This window comes from Scomber scombrus, chromosome 3 (assembly GCF_963691925.1).
Source record: "Scomber scombrus chromosome 3, fScoSco1.1, whole genome shotgun sequence".
Lineage (NCBI taxonomy): Eukaryota > Metazoa > Chordata > Actinopteri > Scombriformes > Scombridae > Scomber > Scomber scombrus.
The window spans coordinates 3,568,511-3,590,103 of NC_084972.1; the positions used below are offsets into that span (position 1 = coordinate 3,568,511).

Consider the following 21,593-nt stretch of genomic DNA (forward strand, 5'->3'; position numbering starts at 1 on the left):
CTGTCTACCACCTTACTCACTAAAGGTGTTCTCTCCTCACAAGCTTTATTAATCTCAGGTGCTGTGTGTGCTGTGATTCTGCACCTCAGCAGGACACCAGTTCCTCACTGGGAGAAGCTTTTCAGGCTTGTTGTCTCCATCATGTTATATTAAAAGGCAAGAAAACTGATGATTTGACTGGTATTTTTATGTTATAATATGAGCAAAATGTGGTCCTTCTGACTACTGGGTCGTGCTGATTTCTGCAGGATGTGATCCAAGATTTACAGAGTTTAGTTTGGTTGGTTTGGTTAGCGAGCAAGTTGTCCTGGAATTAAGTCTCTGTACAAGTGCATCCTTTAGTTTGAACTCAGAGGTCAAATTGAAGTTTATTAGAACATTCAAACGTAAATCAGTTCAGTTCTGATATTCATAGCCATTGACTGTGTAGTTTTGGTCATTTGCAGTATATTCAGTCTGTCACTAGTTAAAGCTGTGACATCCAGTTTACTACAAAAGCAGCCTATACAAGCACTGCACATCATTTTAAAAGCTCCTCTGTTTGGTTCAGCGCTGCTTTATCCTGTGATGCTTTTTTTAAAACTTCTCCGCCAGTTTTTCTAGCTGCTGTCTTGCCTGCTCAGCCAGAATAAATTGCCTTTTTTCAGTCTTTATCATCCTACAGTCTCTGCGTTTGGGTCCACCTGCTCGGCTATCCGTGACACAAGCCGTAATATATATACATGCTTTTAAATGACAACAGCCTCATTTTCATTGGAGAAATAATAATTTTGTTTTCACCCACACCCTCTCACAAATGTTTTTGCAGCATTGATTGCGTAGTCCTTCAGATTGTTTGCTGCCCCGTGTGGCGCATATACATCGGAGAGCTTGCTGTTATGTGAAATACATGACGAAACTCCCTGGATTCAAACACGATCATTTTACTAGAATTTCTTCAGTTTATCGTAAGTGTCGACGGTATGCTGTAACTTATTTCTTCTACTACTGATCTGTCTGTTAAAAGGTGTCCCAAGATCTTGGAGACACTGAAATTTCTAATCTAAATGGAAAGAATACTGGAAGAAATGTTATAGTTTGTGCTCCTCTGTATTTGTCATCATTGGGTAAATGTATAAAATGGTGACAAATGTTCTGTCATGAAACGTCCCATGCTGCATCTACTGATTTTCATTTACCATCGGATGTCTTCTACAGCATTGGTGTGTCCTCCTCAGGCTTGTAGCATCTCCTGAGGGAAACAGCAACCATATTTCAACATCTACCATCTGAAAAATGAGAGCCTGTACACATCCCTGGGGAGACAGAGACGGAGAGGAAAGAAGTAGGGCAAAGGCAAGTGACTAATCCTTCGAATCAGCAGCGATTGCATCCCTCCGCAGACCGAGCCAGTAATCTGTGGGCACAGGCAGAGCAACCCTGCAGGGACGGTCTCATGGCTTTTGGCTCCAGCTGTTTGATGGCTGGCTTAAGAGGTCAAGTGGGATCATTCAGACATGTCGCTCTGCCTGTCGCACAACACGGTAGACCTAATAACATCCAGTTACTGTAATGTGGTCTGTATAGGCTCCCGTGCAGAGATTTGTCAAGCCCTTTATTTTTTCTACATCAGTGGAGACACTGTGGGGTCAGAGGGGTGAGACATGAAGTAGCTCTGTGAAGAGGGAACAACGCTGAGATTTATTTTACTTTATTTTTAAGGATGTTTGGTGATAGAGTATATTTTTCTTGTTTTTAACAAATCTTGTGAAAAGACCCTAACCAACAATGAATCTACTAACATGCCTGATATATCATTTCATCTGTGCCATAAAGCTCCATTGTTGTCCAAAGACTTGTAAAAACATGTTTCTTCATTACCATGAACACACACTTTAATTTATTTGGATTCAATCCCTCAAACACTAGTCCAACTGTTACAAATACTCACTAAAGGATTACATGTGTATTCATCCACTGCTGGAAATAGTCCCCAACAAATACACTACTTCCTACTGTTGAAGTGACATTTACTAAAAAAAATGACAGTGCCCAGCTGTTTTAGGAAATTACTGTGCCTTTTTTTTCTTATCAATAAAACTTTACATTTGCAAACTTTTTAAAAGTGAGTGTCACAGACAGGATAGGGAATATTAGGAAGATAGGAAGTATTGAGATGGGCCACATTGTTGATTTGGGAAACAAATGAAATATATAATAATAGCCCTATTCTCTTTAAGGAAATGATTAGTGTTATTGCCTCACATTGATTGATTGAGGATGGGAAACTACAACCATTTTTTTGGTTATAATCATCTTTTCATACATCTTCATATGTCATAAGCAGAACTCAAAGGACAGCCTCTGAAGCCTGGCTGAGGAACACCAGCACTCTCTAAGTGTACTGTTCTAAGAACAGAAACACTTTGTCGGACAATATGACTGAGTTTTCAGTAACTGCCAACTCATTAGATGGCAGAAGTATAATTGGTAAGCAGTGGAACATTTACGTTTGTCCAATCAAACTTCTTTTCATCTTTGTTTACTACCTAAGATGTGATTAACCCTTAAGTTTGGACTCAACATGTTTCAGTCTTTAGCTATAATCTTAATGCATTTAAAATTAGAGCTAAGTTAGTGAGTGGTAGAAGTATCCTTTACTTAAAGCTACACATCTTTTTTTAATACTAACAGTGTATCAAAGGCCTCTGCACTTCCTACAGCTCTGGAGTGTTTTAATGTCTCAGCATGTTTTGGTGCAGGCGACACAACTTTCCTTCATCCTCACTGCTCATCAATCTTATTCCCAGCAGCAGCGGGCGTCTGTTTTCAGCAAAAAAAACAAGTTCTAATGAACACACTGTACACTACCTGCTCAGAACCAAACAGCACACACAGTGAGAGAGTAGCTGGTGAACACAGAGGAGTATTTAGCAGCTAAAGAGACCAACCAAAAATAGAGCCAGGGACTCCAAATGAATGACAGTGTTGCAGTTGTTGTAAAGTCTGTTCAACGTGTTACTAGGCAACATATTCACGACCATAAGAAGTTAAAATGATGTCAGTTATGTGTTTACAGCTTGTTTTGTTGTGCCCAAAAAGTAAATGAATGCCTCTATAATCAAAAGTAGCAATGTACACATACTAAATTACGGTGTTAAAGTATCTAAATAAAAGTCTCATGATGCAGATTTCTATTATATTGTTGTACTTTATATTTCATATAATAGATTACTATCTCTGTTTGACATATGGACATTTGAGCAGCATTTTAAAGTTGAATTGGTGAAGGTGGAGCTATTTATAACTATTTTGTACAGTGTTGTATATTTTAATATAGCAATGCATTATATCTAACTATCTGAATTTGCAAAATAAAAGCTAGAAGATTGATGTTGTAAATGATATCAGCTCTAAATTAAAATGAAAGTACTGTACAACTACTGTAAATGTACCACTGTCTGAAAAATACTATTTTCCACTTTTCTAGATAAATGCTGTATTGTACTGTATTGAAAATCTCTGTATTTCCATGTGTAACACTACTCACAGTAAGTTAAAGTCTTAGAGTACGTGTTTATTTACTACAATCACCACTTGCCACTCTCCCTTTCCAAACAGGAAAAGAAGAACAAAAGCCCATCAGGACAGACAGACTCCCTGTAATCACTGCCACCATCGTCACATAGAGAGAGACAAGAATTAAAAACAATGCCTCTGCTCTCACACTCTATTTTCGGCTCCTTCCTCCAGGCTGTAAAATGTGGAAATGTGTGGTAGAAAAAGTCTGCCACCTCATATGTGGATACACCAAATTGCAGCTGCCATTCCCAGAATAACTCTCTCTCTCTCGTTCCATGGTCATGTGTCCTTTAGGAGCTCGAGTTGACTTATGTTAAAGAACAACCCTAATGCTTTTGAAACATTTCCTGTCAAGCTCGACTGATTCGCCCACATTGTTTCTATGAGAGTGAGTTCCTCTCTGTGTGAGGAAGTGTTGATGTTGCTGTGAGGCCGGTTACTGATAGGCAACACTGACCTACACTTACCCCTGACAGGCCTCTGACAGACCACCTGACAGCCAGTAACTGAGCTGATGTTGCTGTACCAAGATTTGATAAATGCTAGATTAAAATACATTAAAGAAATTCATTATTCATTTATAATTGCATGCAACCTATTTACATGTTGCTGATCTTCCTGTTGCACAACCCATCCAGTGATATAGTGATAAATAAATATGATGCAACACTCCAGCTGACTTCCAGCTAATGATTACTTGAGTTTATAGTGTTATTGTTGCTGTCATATGTACAGTACAGTATGTTTCTCCCGTCTTGTTTTTATGCTGTACCAGAACTGGCCTCCGGGGACAATAAAGATTTATTGAATTGAAAAGAAAATGTGGCAATTGATACTATCTTCCAATTCAAAGACACTGTCCTATTCTGTCTCTTTTATTTGAGGAAGGGTTGGAGGCTTTTCTTGGTAAGAACATGCAAAGTCATTTTTCATGATATACAGATTGTGTAATTAGAAACTGTTTTCAACTTTTCAAGACTTGGACTTAATCGGTGTCACTTTAATTCCTCATATTTAGCGTTTATGAGCAGTATAAAACCAGAAATAAACGATTTAAGACATATAGATGTAATTGCCTGCATTTATAAGTGTGTGATTTCTCAGAGAACTTAAGTGTAAAGTCAGGAAGTTGTGATATGAAGCATAAAAGGCTAGAGATGCTGTAACTGTGTTTTTTTAAGTGCCTTACACAGAACTGCTCTCTGGAGACTGAAAATGTGATCACTGTCATTAGTTTTTAGAGCCATTACCACAGACTGATAACCACTGTCTTTGGGGTGAAGGAACATGTCACCCAGTGCAGCAGTATGGCTCACTGACATGTTTTTAATAGCCTTTGGGGCACAGAGGAATAAGATATATCAGGCTTTGGATACACACTCAATAAAAAAAAATATAGAAAATTGACAGTCTGATCCTTTAATGTCAAATAAACTATACATATCAGTTTCACAGCTGTACTTTTTAATGTACACTACTGTGCAATATATTATCATATTATCATTCTGACAACACCAACATTACTCTTGTTCAAATGTTACATATTTTTTACTATATGTTTTACTACTGTTGTTTTTATTGCTTGTGTACTTACCTATTATTTATTGTTCTTTATTATTTTTATTGATGCTCTTTTTATTTTTACTATGTACTTGCTGCTGTAATGCTGTCAGCTTCCCCACTGTGGGTATAATAAAGGAATATCTTATCTTAACTTATCTTATCTTAACTTATCATAAAAAAAAGAAAATATTCAGCTGTCATTTTAACTGCATTCAGAGACATGAAAGACTCACATCTTGTCCTGCAATGTGATTTGACAATTATCCTCCTTGAATGGCATATTTAATTTGTAGCCTATATCTTTGTCATCGTTAATACTGTGTATATATTAATTTAGATAGAGGCATGAATACACCTCTTTTTGTGTCTTTCCCTGCAGAAGATATTCTATTGCAATAACTTTCACCTGTGCAAATGAGTAAAATTCAAACCTGACTTGGACTTGCTCCCAAATACAAATCGGACGTGTTTAAATCGGTAAAATAAATCTAGAAATTCATCAGAAACATAAATGAGTTTGATCTTATGTAGTGTTTGGAGCTGTATAATATCTCATAAACCTGATTGAGTTTTAAGATAAGATGTATCTTTATTGATCCCCCTTGGGAGAAATTCAAATAGACACAGTAGTAAAGTGGAAAAAAGTAGAGTAAGGCTGAAAGTGTACTAAAAATAGAATCAATAAATAATACAAAAATAGGATAAAATAAAATACTATACAGTAATCTGGATCTTTGTATAAATAAATCTGCAATATATATATTTGGAATATGCAGATGTTCCTGAGATTTACAGATTTACAGAATAAACCCTCATGTAGATAAAAAATAATGTACAATGTGCAGAAAAGCTGAGCTATATACATGTGCAATGTTCCATAGGTTTACATAATATGTGCATACTGCATGTGCAACTGTAAGTATTTGCAGAACAAGATGCAGATAGTAGTTAATCTGTATATCTCTGCTGATGAAAATATTCTGCTTCACTGCCTCTGCTTCTTTTTAACCCCCATGATTGTGATTGTTATTGACCATGTTGCCAGTTTACAACTCTGCTTCCTTCCTTCAACCCAGGCTTTCCCCACATGTTGTTCCACGCAGCAGAACCTCTGACAAGACCGGACGACCCGCCTCCAGCCAACCACGACCGACCAATGAGGCTGCAGAGCGGGGACGAGCCTTCAACGGCAGCCTCTTATTTCTCACTACAGTAAACCACACACTGGCAGTCATGTGACGGTCATATAGTACAACTCAGTCAGTGCTCCAGTCCAGTCTGAACCAACGCTGCTGCTGCTGCTGCTGCTGCTGCTGCACGGCCAGTCTCAAGGGCAAACACTGCCCCGTCCGATGCACCGGATAAAAGCAACACTCCCCGCGCTTTTTGCATTGGGATTATATGCTTCTTGCTTTGAGTGATCAAGGTAAGACTGGAGGATTTTTTGATATATTTCGTGTGATGGTGCGTTCAGGGGTGCAGCGTGTGCGTCGGTGCCATATGCTGCAGCAGGCTGGACGAAAACATGTTTACGTTGAGGAGCGGAGACGCGCGCTTACTCATGCGTTATGTATGCACCGCCAGAAAAACACAGTCCACGGCTGTGATTATGAAGGGTCGGATTTTTTTTTTCTTTTCTTTTTTTTTTTAGCGTGCCGCAGTTGAAAGTGCAGAATATAAATGAATGAATTTTCAATGTGTTTTTGGTCTCTCTTGTGCTCGCAGCTGCGCATGTGACAGGATTTACAAGTTTTACAGGATCCACGCTGCCTGCACAAATCTGATCATTATTATTATTATCATGCAAAGTATGGATAAGCTGTGAATATACATAAATAGAAGGCGCTGGCTGTGTGAGAATGCACAACTTAGTCATTAAGAGATGAATCGTTCCTTTCCATGAACAACATAAGAAATGATTCCAAATCAAAATAAAGCATTAAATAGGACAGTGTGCATCGCTATATAGAAGGATAGTAAATCTGTTGGTTGATGCATATTCCCAACTTCAGAGGCAGAGATGTGACTGATTTACAGCTCTTTAATTGTCCCGTAAACAAGCAGGGCAGGTGATTTACGCACGCAGCGGAGGAGCGCACGTCTGCCCCATGTGGTGCTTTCTGATAATATTGTTGACAGTTTTTTCTTCTTCTCTCTCTCTTTCTCTCTCTGGCTGGGTTTACTCTCGGTCACTCAGACCAGGCAGGGGGCCCTGGAAAGGGAGGAAGGATGGAGGCGGGAGGAGTGAGGGGGGGTGAGGAGGGAGGCAGTATAGGACCAACGCGCCCTCTTCCAGGAAAATAACCTATTTATGAACTATAGCAGGAGTATAATATAAAAACAAATATTATAATGTAGAACCATATACTCGCTTTGCTGTTTAAGCTCATGCAAATCAACTATATTATAATATTAAATATATACCGACTTATTAACTTATAGCCTGAAACTAAAATAGACATAGAAAGTAGCATGGAGATAAATCAAAGGAAGTATATGAAGACTTTAAAGGGAGCATATAAATACATGACATTAAACTTCTCATTAAGAAAATGACTGTAATATAGGACTACTATAACAAACTCAAAGGTATGAATTTAAAAAAAAATCCCAATTCATTGATTTGATATTTTAAATTTGATTGTTGTTTTTCAGTAAGATATCATTGCTGCACTACATATATAATACAGTATACACAGAGTCCCTTTAAATAGTGTGTTCAGTGATCCTACATCAGACAAATACAGTAACAGCTTCTAATTTAGTCCGGATTCTTTTTTGGGGAATTATATAAGTAGAGAAGATAATGCATATATGATATACATGTATTTTATAAAAGGTTCTGAAGTGTACACTTGTATCTTGGACATTTTCTACCCATAATGATGTTAGCGTGACTTTGCACAGTTAAGTAGTATACAGTATAAAGTAAGGCAGTCACAAGGGGTCGCAGGATAAATCTGAAGGGGTCACAAGATGAGAAGACACAACACACTACATTAAGCCACTTACTAGGTTTATTTCTGAGCTTTCAGATGCATCTCATAAGCAGATGCATGACATTCCAGTTTTAAAGGTGAAGAATGAACTCTCAAGCTCAAATCTTTGCTTTTTACGACATACACGAGAGTCCTTTCGAGAAGGTGATATCATTGTTTGGTTGAAATGTTGGTAGCTCATACAGACATCTCTGCGATGTGACGAAGGGTCATGACAGGGAAATGCTTAGATGTGAAGGGTCAAGCAAAGAGGGTACAAAACAGTGCTCCTGTGGGATTTTAGAGTTTGCATACACAGCATGACAAGCATCTCATATAGGTTGACAGATGGATTAAAGGATATGACATATTATCATACATTTCTTAATACGTATAAAATCACCTGACACTATCTTTCCAAGTCAGGTTGTTTCCTTTTTAAGTTAAACAGAAGGTGCATGAGGGATTAAGATAAACAGACTTCTCACTGTCTCTGTTTATTTCCATTTAGACATACTGCGTCCTGGCTGGAGACCTTGGATTGTAAGAGTGTTTCCCTGACGCTTACTTTTTCCACCCTGGGAGAGAACACCAGGTGTTTCACTATCTCACCCCAGTGAGAGGACTGGCCTTGGTGACCTGGGTTTATTTGGCCTAACTTTCCAAGTGAGGGGGGATCATTTTCTTACAAATCTTCCTAAACACAGACTCCAGGTCCGACAAGAGACAGCAGTTTGGCATTAGCCAGGGATGGTGGATAACTCCCCAGTGAGCGAGGAGACTTTTCTTCCTTACGGTGGCTCTCCACCAGCATACCGGCTGTCTGACATGGTGACAGACCTGAGCTCCTACCAGGTGATGCCATCACCGTTTTCGGAGGATGACCTTAGCGAGTCATCCAGCCCTCGTTCCTGCTCCAGCCCGGACTCCCAGGTGCTCAGCTCGAGCTACGGCAGTAACTCTAGTGCCGAGAGCCAGGACAGCATCCTGGACCACCTGCTGTCCCAGGCCTCTTTAGGCAGTGCTGCTGTAGCATCTGGGGCACCTATACCATTATCTACTTTCCTCTGGGAGTCAAGGAAAGATGAGCCCTTGAAACGTGAGCCTGTGAAGGAGGAACATTTTGACTTCCTTGCCTGGTCCAATGCAGAAGCAGAGGAACAACTCGGAGGGTCTTTCCAGCCCACACTGGAAGAAATTGAAGAATTCCTGGAGGAGAATATGGAGGTGGTGACAATGAAGCAGGAGATCAGAGAGAGTTGCCCAGGGTTGGGAGTGGGACTAGAGGAGGCTTTTGGTCTAGAAGCTGGCCTGGAGTGGTGCAGGGATGCATCCCCTGAGCCTAAGCTGGAGTCAGAGGCCAAGTATTCAGACCAAACTGTCCCCACCGCCTGCACTGCTGCCTCCGGCGAGACCAAAACCACATCTGTTAACCCCACACATGAATCCAGCACAACGGACAAGAAGGCATCCGCCAACAAACCTTCATCAGCAGACAGTGGTTCTAACGGTGGTGGGATGCCAGTCATCCTACAGATTCAGCCCCTTCAGATCAAGCAGGAGCCCACCGCGGTGCCTCTCACCCCCGTAGCCCAGCCCCCACCGCCTGCCCCAGCCTCAGACATCAAAATCGCACAGTTACTAGTCAACATCCAAGGTCAGACCTTTGCCCTGGTGCCCCACATCCTGCCCTCCCCCACCATGAACATGTCTTCAAAGTTTGTACGCATTGCTCCCGTCCCCATTGCGGCCAAGCCTCTGGGGCTCGGGGACAGCTCAATCAGTCAGGGATCGGGGATTCTTGTCGGAGATCAGAAGTTCCAGAAGAACCCGGTGGCGGATCTTATCAAAATGCACAAATGCACTTTTCCTGGCTGTACCAAGATGTACACCAAGAGCAGCCACCTGAAGGCCCACCTGAGGAGGCACACGGGGGAGAAGCCTTTCGCGTGCAACTGGCAGGGCTGTGGATGGAGGTGGGTACTGGATATAATGAATGAACATGTTTCGTAGCAAATTTACAGTCCACTGGCTGACAGCGTCAAACATTCTCCCTTTAGAGCGAATTAACCCTGCCCATGCAAAATCACTATAATTGCACAGTGCAGCTTTTTATGTTTATGCGTTTGTTATCTTTACTAGATTAGACCCAGAGATTGAGTCATGTTTATGACTGGTTATATAAAGCCGGGTTGTTCACAGGACTGAGCAATAACAGCAGACTCTAGTGCATCTGCATGATTTAAAAGGGCTTAACCCCTATTTGTTAGTATGGCCTATTTGGAAGCAGCAGTAATTGTATGTCAAAGGGAAATGTCTATGTGCTGAGTATGGTGTCATGTTGCTCAATGGAACCAAGTCTGGTGCAGATTTTAACTGACACTTGAACTGACCTGACGCTTTGGGGGGTCATCTATTAGCACCGGCTAGTGGGGCTTAGAGGTTCTAGAGAGCCCAGACCCCCCATCACCCTCCAACAGCTCCAAGGGAGTAAAACAGAAACAGCTAGAGCATATCATTATTGGTAATGCGCTTGATCATTGTGAAAGTCAGACATGACTGGATTACTGTTGGTGGAATAGTAGAAATAGGAAGCTCACAGGAAGCTTATTAAAGGTTTCATGATATAAAAGTCAAGCAAAACCAATCATCCTGAGTGTTCTTAACGACTATCATGCTGCTTTCAAAGTGTTAATTGGAATGATGTGAGGCAGTGGTTTGCTTGCTTGCAGTCACACTTCTTGTCAGGTAGTGAGATATCTGGGATATACAAGAATAGCAGGGGTGTCTCTTTTTGCAGATGTAAACTAAATCTGGGACTGAGCTTTCGGGCTGGAGTCACATGGGCACAACATGGGCACCTCCTGTTGAGTCTCAACAGCTGTGCAGTTGCTGGGGCAGTGTGTGTGTGTGTGTGTGTGTGTGTGTGTGTGTGTGTGTGTGTGTGTGTGTGTGTGTGTGTGTGTGTGTGTGTGTGTGTGTGTGTGTGTGTGTGTGTGTGTGTGTGTGTGTGTGCTAAGTATAAAAGCAACAAGATCTAATTTGGAACCTGCTGTGTGTAACAGAGAGAGACACAGAGCGAGAACTTGGATGTGTTCATCAGTGAGCTAATTTCTTTGCTCATTAAAGTGAAGCATCTTTTTACATTAATCAGTCTGAAAGTGTGTGTTGTGAGTGTGACTTGAGGATAAGGTTTGCCCAGATTTTCGCTGGCTGTTTTCCTTAGGACATCAGGTCAGCTACAGAGACGAGAAGAGTGCACTGTTTCCTGTGTTATTGTACAAGAACCACTGCCAGGCCGAAAGAATCTTTGTTTTTAATGCCCCAAAAAGACACCAAATATAAATTAATTCAGAAATCGAATAGCATTTCTACGTCTTTGCGCAGCATTGGTCCAAAACGTGAGTCGGACTCTGTGTTCATTCATCAAATATATTGAACAACAACAAGCTAGCTTTGGTAGAAAACATATCTGCTCTTTATGCTTTTTTAACAGCAGCTTTTTATTATTAGGTCTGTAAGCCTGCAATAGTTCTTGTAGCAACTATCTATATAGCTATTAGCCTAGTTGTAGCCTAGTTGGCTAATGGTTAGGACACTTTCAATGTTTGGATGGTAATCTCTCCTTGAATCATCACTACAAAACTTCAGCTCACTTCTACTCTACTAAACGCATGTAGCCACAAACCTGAAGTGCATTTGTATGCTTTAAGTCTCTGTCCACACATGTAACTACAGTTATAGGTAAAGAGGTGATCTACATGCAGTACTGTGCCTGAACACATTATGAGTAGATGAAGACCAAGAACTGAAACTACTGCTGCTCATCTGCTGCTAATAACAAGCTAAAGCTAAAGCTAACAGCTCACTTTCACAGTTTGGGTAATATTTATACTGCAGTGTTATGTTTGCTTACCTATTTCGATGACATAAAGTTCAAAACTTGCTATTTTTATGATTTGCACTTCTTGACTGGCTTCTTCTGTACAGCAATCACCAACCAAACATGATTAGCCAGTAACAAAATTAACATGTGTCAAATATTTGGCCACACCACTAGTTGAAATTGGATATAAAAGTCTAATTAAACTAACTAGAAAATGTTATGTTTTTTGTTATAAAGAACATCACTTTTTGTGGACCCACTTTGCAAATTTATGCTTTTTATTCATTGCACTTTTTCTTCTCACTTGATAAAATGAGATTGAATGACATTAATATTAGATTCATTAAGGCCACTGCTCTAACTATACACACAGTCACTATTCCCACTCGCCACTCAGTACCAGTGGCAAGTACTGACATGGTGAGTGTGTTCTCCATGTGCCTTGCATCTGTGCATATGGTATGCTTACCTTTACTTGTGCATTAACACATTGGTCCAGAGAGCTGTTACGTAATTTGGCTCCAACCTGCCGCAGCTTGCAGACATCAGTCTTAGAAGAGCCGACTCTTTTATACATTCAATCGTGTATAAATGGTGCTTTAGCATGCAGATATTGAGTCATCAATAATACCCCTTAAAAAGCTTTGTGTTGGTCTGTTTGACTTTAGTACCAAACTGGCAACCTGCCACCACTCATGTACTGTATTTGTAATGCTGCACAAGTGTGTCCTAATACATGAGGAGAGCAGCAGAAATGTGTGCAGTAGTAATCCAGGTTGTGTTCTGACTAACAAAGAGCTCTTGTCTGTACACAAAAGGCAGGATCTAGTTTGGATGGAAGTGCGTGTGTACGTGCGTGCGTGCGCGTGTGTGTGTGTGCATTTCACCCACTGTATGTGATGGGGTAAATTAGGGGGCCGACCAAAGGAGAAAAAAAAAGTGGGTAAAGTGTGAGAGAAGCAGCAGAATGGAATAAGGAGCAGAAAGTAACTTAGTTTCTTTTTTTCTTTTTTTCTTTTAAAAACAAGGAGACGAAGTGGCGGTGGTGGGATAGGGGGGTTTGAGAGAGAGGCAGATAGAGTGGGAGAAAAAGGCCTGTTTCAGTTTTGCACACAATCACTTGAAGGGAGCAGCAGTGAGGAAGTGGAGCGAACAAAGACAAAGTGTTGAATAGTTACCATGACTGTGGGCTAGGAACGTCCAGGCTGCCACGCTGCGTGAAAGAGAAGAGAGGGATCAGTCAAGGTTCTTCATAGACTGAGAGGAACAGAAAGGGAATGGCTAGATGTAAAGATGCACAGAGTGTGGTACTGTATATTCAAATGTATAACAAAATCAACAGTGCAAGGAGAGTCTGCTCCAGGTAGATCAATCTCCCAAAACTTCTCTTTTCAGGTTCTTAGTGGATTGTTTTGGCCAACTTAGCCTTTAATATTGTGGCTTTGATGCTCCATCCTAACACTAAGTACTGTATTGAGTTCTAACAAGAGAGTAGCATCTCCCATCTAACTGCTGCTAACCATTAGAGTTTGTAGATATTTGGTATAAAGATCCAAAAACTGAATTGTCATTAACTTATGTATACTCATGAAAGTATTTAACCTGTTGGGGCCCCAGGGAGAAAGTTTGCTGTTGCTCTTGTTAAACATCCCCCCTTCCCCCAAACACATTTATTCTGGAATGTGCACCATGTGTGCAGCACAATATAAACTAAAATAATTACTAGATTTTGACACTGTGAACTTGCAACTCTGTGAGGTGAGGTTTAGGTTTAAAACTTGATACGTCAGCACAGTAGAGGCACCCTGCTGTGGTAAGAATTAGCAGTAGTAGTTTGTTGCCTACGGTGGCCCTGAAGCCTCAACAAACTGCAACTCAGGAAAACAGCTGCAATTAGACAAAACATGGGCGTCTTCTTCCAATTGACAACACATGCACAGAATTTAGAAAGAAAAAGTTCAAAACAAAGAAAACACAACCAAAGAATACTTGTATATTGGTTTCGAGAAGCATGATGCTGTAGACATTTCTGTATGTGGTATGAGTTGAGCTTTCAGGGCCACTGTTGTTACTGGTGTAGCAGTTGTGATGATGTTAGGTTCGACACCACTGATATCATGTAAAATGCATCACTTCCTATGCTGCACCACGATTTTGCGCCAACATTCTATACTATATTTCCAAAGGGAAGCTAAATGTACCCTTGCATCCAGCACGGGTTGACTTCAGAACTTCATGGTGGAGGTTTCTGGCACAACTTCACCTACTTCCAAGGTGCACGGAGAAGTGAAAAAAAGTCAAAGCTCCAGCAACCTTTGTCGTATAGAAAAAAGCGAGCTGGAATGCGTAGCTCTATTAATAAAGTTCTCCTATACTAAAAGAGTCTCCTATCATCTGCTAATCCTATGGGAGCAAGAGAAGTAGTCCCTTCTATTCTAAACAATCATAACATGTCTCAGTTTTACTCATAATCTACAACAATCTGTCATACTTTAAAAACTAACCAGTTATAGCTCTAGATGTTGGCTTCTTGTTATGGTGACCAATAGGACAATTTTCTCAGTGTATTCCTTTAAATTTCAACCACTCGAACACATGCAGAAATGATGAGCTGCCAAGTTTCCTTCGGGCGCTTCTTCATTAGAGAGCGTGATATCTTCAGGCCCAGGCGCTGTTACTCAACTCTTTCAGGCTGACTGTTGGAGGAATGAAGCCAGGAACTCCCTGAGGGCGTTTCTGGGAGTACTGTGCCCACACACGAGGGGAATGCTTAAATAGGGGGGGGGGGGGGGGGGGCGTACACACTCCACGCTTACACTCATGCATGGATGCAGCGCAACCCTTTCTTTCAAGGTGAGAAGAAGAGGTCTGCACATGGCCCACTGGTTTTCATTCATTTCTGCCAACACCAAGCCAACGCTGGTTTTTTAATGAAAATCAGGGTGCGGTGCAGCTTTTATGAATGTTTTTTTGATTTGAAGAAATGCAAACACAGTTATTCAACCGTTTGATAAAAAACAGCTTTTAGTTATCGTGAAATGAAAACAGATTCCTTTAATGGAGAGAAAACAGCTTCAAATAGATGCGGCGGATAGAACGTCATACATCCTGTCACTGTGCCTCTGATAGTTTGTGTCATTTAACAAAGCAGCAGATCCAAAGCAGATGCTGGAACGTCAGACCTCGGAACGGCAGCGATAGTGTCACTGTTTAAAGAATGAAATGATCTGTGTATGCATGCTACATCTAACAGCATGTTAATGAGATCTGACAGCACACAGTTTACTGGAAAACATTACATTACATGCAACATTGGGTTAAGATATTGAACTATTGGACTCTTTTATTGTCAAGCATTAAATTTCATTCTGCATCCACGCTGCAATGATCATACATCAGAGTAAATATATCCTGCACCTGCAACCACAGGTGTTGATCTCAGGTGCTTAAGAGTTCTGCCAGCAGAGTTTAAACTGTGTACAGTATTCATATTACACTAATCAGTACTTTCTTTAAGACTGCATTGATCAGCATTGATATGAAAGTGTTTAATTACATGTCACCTTGTGAACCACACAGTTGCCCGAGAAAGTCTGTTGTTGCAATATTTTATCTCTGTCTTTCTTTATGCCATTCACCTGCAATACTTTTTTAAAATGTAATCATCACAAGTAGTGTGAGCTTGTTCCTGTGGTTTCTTATGCTGTTTCTTTTGCATTTTGTCTGTATTGATCCGTTGGACAAGTTCCAAACAGCCTCTTCTGCAATAACTAATGCAGTTTTTACATCGAAATGTAAAGTGATATACTGGCATGACCATAATCAGATAAAGTATTGCCCAAAGCATTGTATGAATAGTGACATGAATTAACAGCACATGTCAAAGGATAAAGAAAAAAATATGCACAAAGTCCTTCGTGCACAGTACCAGTCAAAAGTTTGGAAACGCGTGAATGAGAAAGTGTGTCCAAACTTGTGACTGGTACTGTATGTAATAATCAATCAATCAAACAATAAATTAATCTTTTTTTATATGCCCCAAATCATAACAAAAGTTATCTCAAGGCACTTTTCACATAGAGCAGGTCTAGGCTGTGCTCTTTAATTTAAAGAGACCCAGCATTCCCCCACAGAAGCAATTCAGAAAACTGACCACTGTGTTTCAATCATGACTTACAACTATTATTAAAAAAAAATGTAGACAAAATCTGCAAAAAATCACAAAAATAACTAATAAATCAATAAACATATGTGTTTACTGCATGTGTGCATGTGTGTGTTAGTTACCAATGAACTCAAATAATGAGAATGATGAGGATAGGACCAATACATGAACACAGTTTCATATTAAAATGAAAGAAATGTGAGGGCTGATGTAGAACCAGAAGGTTGTGGCCAGCAGATACAAACATACTTTTACCTTTCCCATTAAAATGTGTAATTTTTCATCATTTGACCAGTTATTAAAAGTGATTAAATATGGAAGAAAATGTTTCTGGGCAGAAAAAGTGATTTCATTTGAGTAGATTTTATTTAATAGTTTTTAAGAGTGGAGACTCTGTGCTGCCAAAGTGTTAATTGTGCTCACTAAAGTACACAGAAAGTGACTTAATTGATCCAATTACACGAGTCACTGTGTAAACTTCATCTACTTGTTTCAAAGGATCTCTTACTAGCAGGTACAGGCTAGCTTTTGGGTGTTACTGGAATGGTTTTATTGGCAGCGTCTCTCTCTGTAAACTACTGTCAGATGTTGCGAGTAGCTTCATCATGTCTATTACTGCAGCGGTGTTACTCTAGCTTCTAAGCTTTGTGTGTCTACATATGACAGAGTGTACTATGGGCTTTTTTTTCCTGCTGTTCCATAAGTGTTGCTGCTTAATCACAGGGTGCAATTGTATCGATTCATCATCCTGTCAGGTCAGCAGAGCAACATCTGGGATGCAGAGGCTGGCTGGTGACAGTCAGTTTCAGAGAAGTAGGTTGCTGGAAGAAGCCCCGGAGCCGTCATCCCCGTGGCTCCAGCCAAAGCAGTGTTTGCATCGCATGCTAACCCTCTGCCATGTTTTGTTTTTTCCAAATGAGTTACAGGCAAATGAGTTGTAGCATCGACATGTGAGGAAATTCTTGCTCATGAAGGATAATTACACTGTTGAATCTGTTGGGCTCGGTGGAAGCATTTCTAGTTGTATACATGTTGGGAATAACAAGGAGGCTGCCAGAGCTGAATAGAAAATAATGCCATGGCAGTGGAAAAAGCAAGGGTTTCATCCCGGGTTGCATCATGCGCTATAGGCACTTGTCAAGTTTGGTGCCGTAAAATATCATTAACACACAAAGAAATGTTTACTCCAAAGATAAATGCTGCCATTTGTTTGTTCAGAGGAGCCAAGACGAATAGTTTCCCCACGATCAGAACAACAGTTTATGATTGGACACAAGTGGAGGATGCTGACCGAAAGCCATGAATCAGGACTTTTCATTCATTTTCTCCAGATGCTTTTGCAAGTCACTATTATGTCTCTTATCTTGGCCATGAAGTCCCAAGTCAAGTCCAGGTCCTAAACCTTATGTTTCAAGTCTTAAATGAACAACAATTTTCTCCAGATGTTTTGCAAATCAGAAATAAGTCTCAAATCTTGGCTATGAAGTCCTGAGTCATGTCTCAAATCAAGACCAATATGTTCAAAATCAAGAACAACAAATCAAAAATCAAACCCAACAAGTACCAAGTCAAGTTCAGGTCCTAAACTTTGTGTTTCAAGTCCTAAATGAGCAATCAACTTCTCCAGATGTTTTGCAGGTCAAAATTGGCTATGAAGGAAAATATCAGGTGTGCCTTGATATTTTGTTCTTGTGACAGGGGTTGGGGTTTTACATCCAGTTTTGAATCCCTTATTGAATCCAAGTGTCTTCCGCTTTCTGCATTTGTAGCTTAAGTTAAAAACTCAAAGATTTATTTAGATTTGCGGAGCAGTTTTTAGTGGCAGCATATTTTTTTGTTCATATCTCATAGATGACACCTGATCTTGAGATTAGCAGCAGGAGATGTGACATGCTAATTGTTTGACACATTGAAACAACAGCTGGTATGCGTCTAACTTGGCACAATTTATTTTTCACAAGCTACTTCATAAGCTTAAAATATTCATGTGAATGAAAGTTTAAGTGGGAGATTCCGACAGCTGAAACTGACGTGACACAGCTTGATGGTTGCTAAAGAAGACTCACAGCTCTGTTGGTCTTGTTGGAACTGAAAAACAGAACACCTCCATGCAATATTAGAGAGGTTTTACAGTGATGGTTCCTTCACATTACAAATTATTTTTGGTTACGTACAAAGAGCACTTAACCAGACAACAACCAAGTTTCTTTTTGACCTTTTGGCAAGAAACATCGGCAATTAAGCCAGAAAAGCCTTCCTACATAGTCTTTTCTGCAACTAAGCAACCAACCACAAAGTAGACAATCTGCCTCCCAGTGTACGTTGACGTGCGTTTTTAGGTGTGTTAGCTTGGATGGAGATGAATTCTGAAACAGTGCTAAAACACTTGTATGGATGGAAATCATTTTTGTTTTGAAGCCCTTTTAAAATGAAAAAACATATTAATGTGAATGTGTCCAAAGTCTGCTTACATGAGTGTTTGAGTGGTCATGTCTGAATGTGATATAGAGCTGGTGTGCTCTTTCCCTCATCTTTCTGTATTGACCTTTCAGCAACAAGGAAGTGCTCTGACTCAGTTTCACTCAGTTGACTTTTAACTTTCTGTCTTGTCTTGTAATGTTGGTTGTGTACATGACCACCTGCTGCTTGTGATAGCTCCTTTAAAAGAGGTACTGCCTAAACACAAAGTAAGCTGGTTGAGCTACTTGTAAGATAACATTAACTAACTTCTTACCTAATTTTGTGCCAAGGATGGTCCTCTTTTTAGTCTGATATCTGTGGCGGATGTGGTCGTGTGAGGTTGTATGACCTCAAATAGGTTGTGTGAACAACCTATGAACGGGAACGTTTGGTTTTTATTTACTAAAGCCATCAATAGCAATCGCGAGCCAAGAGAAAAGAACACGGGAATTAAACAAACTTGATCAAATCTGTTGCCAGGAAAAACAAAAGTTGATTGTATACTTTTTTGACTTGGGTTGGATATGGAGTCAATTCAAAAGGATAAAGTTGAAGTGTAATCACGAGTCACTGGTGTTAAAGTCAAAGTCAAGCTGGTCATCTTTTATGATCTTGAACATATCTTTTGGTCATTGGTGAAATGTAAAACAAATCTCCTCTTTCTCCTTCCAGGTTTTCCCGGTCGGACGAGCTGTCGCGACACCGGCGGTCCCACTCGGGGGTGAAGCCCTACCAGTGTCCCGTGTGCGAGAAGAAGTTCGCCCGCAGTGACCACCTTTCAAAACACATCAAAGTCCACCGTTTTCCACGAAGCAGCCGGACAGTACGCTCGGCAAACTGACGCTCGGATCACTGGGAATGCTGGGATCACTCTCATACATAGACATAGGCCAAGGGAGCAAGGTGTGAGTGTGTGCAAACAGGTGTGTGTGTGTGTGTGTGTGTGCGCAAATGTTTGTGCCATCATCAAATCAATAAGTGAGTGGAAGCACGCCTTACCTTTTTGTTTCAGCAGTCTGTGATTGTTCTAATTTATTGTACAAAGGTAAACCAACACAGTTGCCATCTTGTCTGTAATCAGCTAACGGTTGTTGTTGCTGTTGGTGCTTTTGTAGATTGTACTCCTTATGTTTGTTCTGCTCTTATCTCCTGCCTCAGCAAAAGATAAGATAAGCTTATTTTCATTCAGTCTGGATTATGTGATGCTTTGGTAATAGCCTTGCGTGACCATTCTACCCCGGAGAACAACTGCCTTTTATTTTTCGGAAAACTGCCAATGTTTCGGACATTCCTCATCTTATGCAAAGTTAAGGAAGTTCATATGGACCTCCACCTGCTACTGCCGGAGTAGTAGTTACTCTTCCTGGGGTCCACAGAGGTTTCTGCTGTGAGGTTTTTCTGATAGCTTTGTCCTAGTTTTTGCTGCATTGCACCACAGTTCACTGTCAGAACAGATGAACACCTTAGTTATTCAGCTCAGTGTTGATGCACAAGGAGAGATCATTATACTTCGTGGACATGAACTACTGATGGCTTAATCTCAATAAGCTACCGAGGCTCCTCTCACATTTTACTGCAACTTTGTGAACTGCAAGGAGGAAGACAATGACAGAGCAACACAAGAAATGCAAAAGCGAAACAGTGATTGTTCAATCGGCCTTCTGTTCAGTGTTAAATGTCTAAGCTAAGTCACGTGTACCTACTCGCTCGTCTTCTATATGTATCACTTTTCTGGCCTTACTGTACCACAAAATCCTTACTGGGGACTGTTTCGAGTCAAATAATCAAATTATGGCCCATGTCAGTCTGCGCACAGCCACAAAACAGAATGTCCCAGTCTGCTATTATTATTTGAGCTGTTATTTTGCTGATAACTTGACACAACAGCTGCCTCAACTATGCTTTATCTGTTATTGGACTCACCCTGAGAAGCCTTTGGCCTCAACTCATTACAATACGTTGAGGCGACATCTGTGGACACACTACACACTATGGTGCTGAACTACCAGGAGGATGAAACTTCTGGGAAATGTAATCACGATATCCTTTTTTTCGAGGCCACGCCACAGGTGTTGAAACTTTTTAAAGCCCTAATCGCTCTCACTCATCATTTGCTCTGTTCATCACCCCCCGCTGTGAATAATGTAGGGGTGCACAGCGATGCCGTCCATCATCATTCATGTAACGTAGAGCGACAACAAGCAGGGGTACACAACATTGTACATCATTCCTTTTTATTCAATTTTTGAATTTTGAACGCTTGTGTGAACACAGGTGTTTTATCGCATCCTATGAATGTATGTAAATATGCAGGAATGTACATCGCTGCATCCAGGAAACACACAGAGACTATTCTGATACCATATCTTAAAAAACAAAACAAAATAACAAATCAGTGGTTGTGAAGATTTTTAGTGCAAACCCTAAATGTGTACATAACTTAACGTTTCAGTACATATGAATATATTATATATTTTTTTTCTTTGTTCTATCCAAGATGCATTTACAAATAAAATTTTAAAAGAAACAATCATGTGTGTGTTGTCTTGAGTTTCACTATTCTGGGTTTAATACTTTCAGACCAAGAGGATATTGAATTTATGGTCATACTGCTGCTACTGTCACTTGACTTGAGTGACTGTCATGTACATTAAAATGCCACCACTGTGTTTGGATACAATGAAAAACTTGCTCTCTGAACACTATAATCATCCACACATATTCTTACAGTATCAGCAGTATAAATAATACATGTAAAAAAAAAAATCTATAAATAGCAAACAAGTTCATGCCAGTAATAAATAAGAAGTTATGGCCAAACAAAACAGACTGCACAGAGGGTTAGTGGCTACATGCCCTTGTGGCTTACTGCCTGTAGACAAGTCTTATTGCAGATGATAAAACAAGTGATGCTGTGAAAATAAATGTTGGCCTGGACGACACGCCACATTATTTCTGCTAGTGATTGGACACTGCAGCT

General features: G+C 40.3%; 1 protein-coding gene across 1 annotated transcript; it reads left to right on the plus strand.

Moving 5' to 3' along the window:
* The first annotated feature begins 6,355 nt into the window (after nt 1–6,355).
* On the plus strand, nt 6,356–21,135 carry LOC133977502 (Krueppel-like factor 15). Its single transcript, XM_062415683.1, has 3 exons — nt 6,356–6,550; nt 8,614–10,078; nt 19,286–21,135. Exons 2-3 carry the CDS (start codon nt 8,853–8,855, stop codon nt 19,452–19,454), a joined length of 1,395 nt encoding a protein of 464 aa, XP_062271667.1. The 5' UTR covers nt 6,356–6,550; nt 8,614–8,852; the 3' UTR covers nt 19,455–21,135.
* Nucleotides 21,136–21,593: the final 458 nt, after the last annotated feature.

What these genes read in the sequence shown, in the direction of transcription:
- LOC133977502 (XM_062415683.1), top strand. Translation starts at nt 8,853, where the DNA reads ATGGTGGATAACTCCCCAGTGAGCGAGGAGACTTTTCTTCCTTACGGT. An exon ending in TGGCAGGGCTGTGGATGGAG is followed by an intron (nt 10,079 to 19,285) that starts GTGGGTACTGGA and finishes TTCTCCTTCCAG; the next exon opens with GTTTTCCCGGTCGGACGAGC.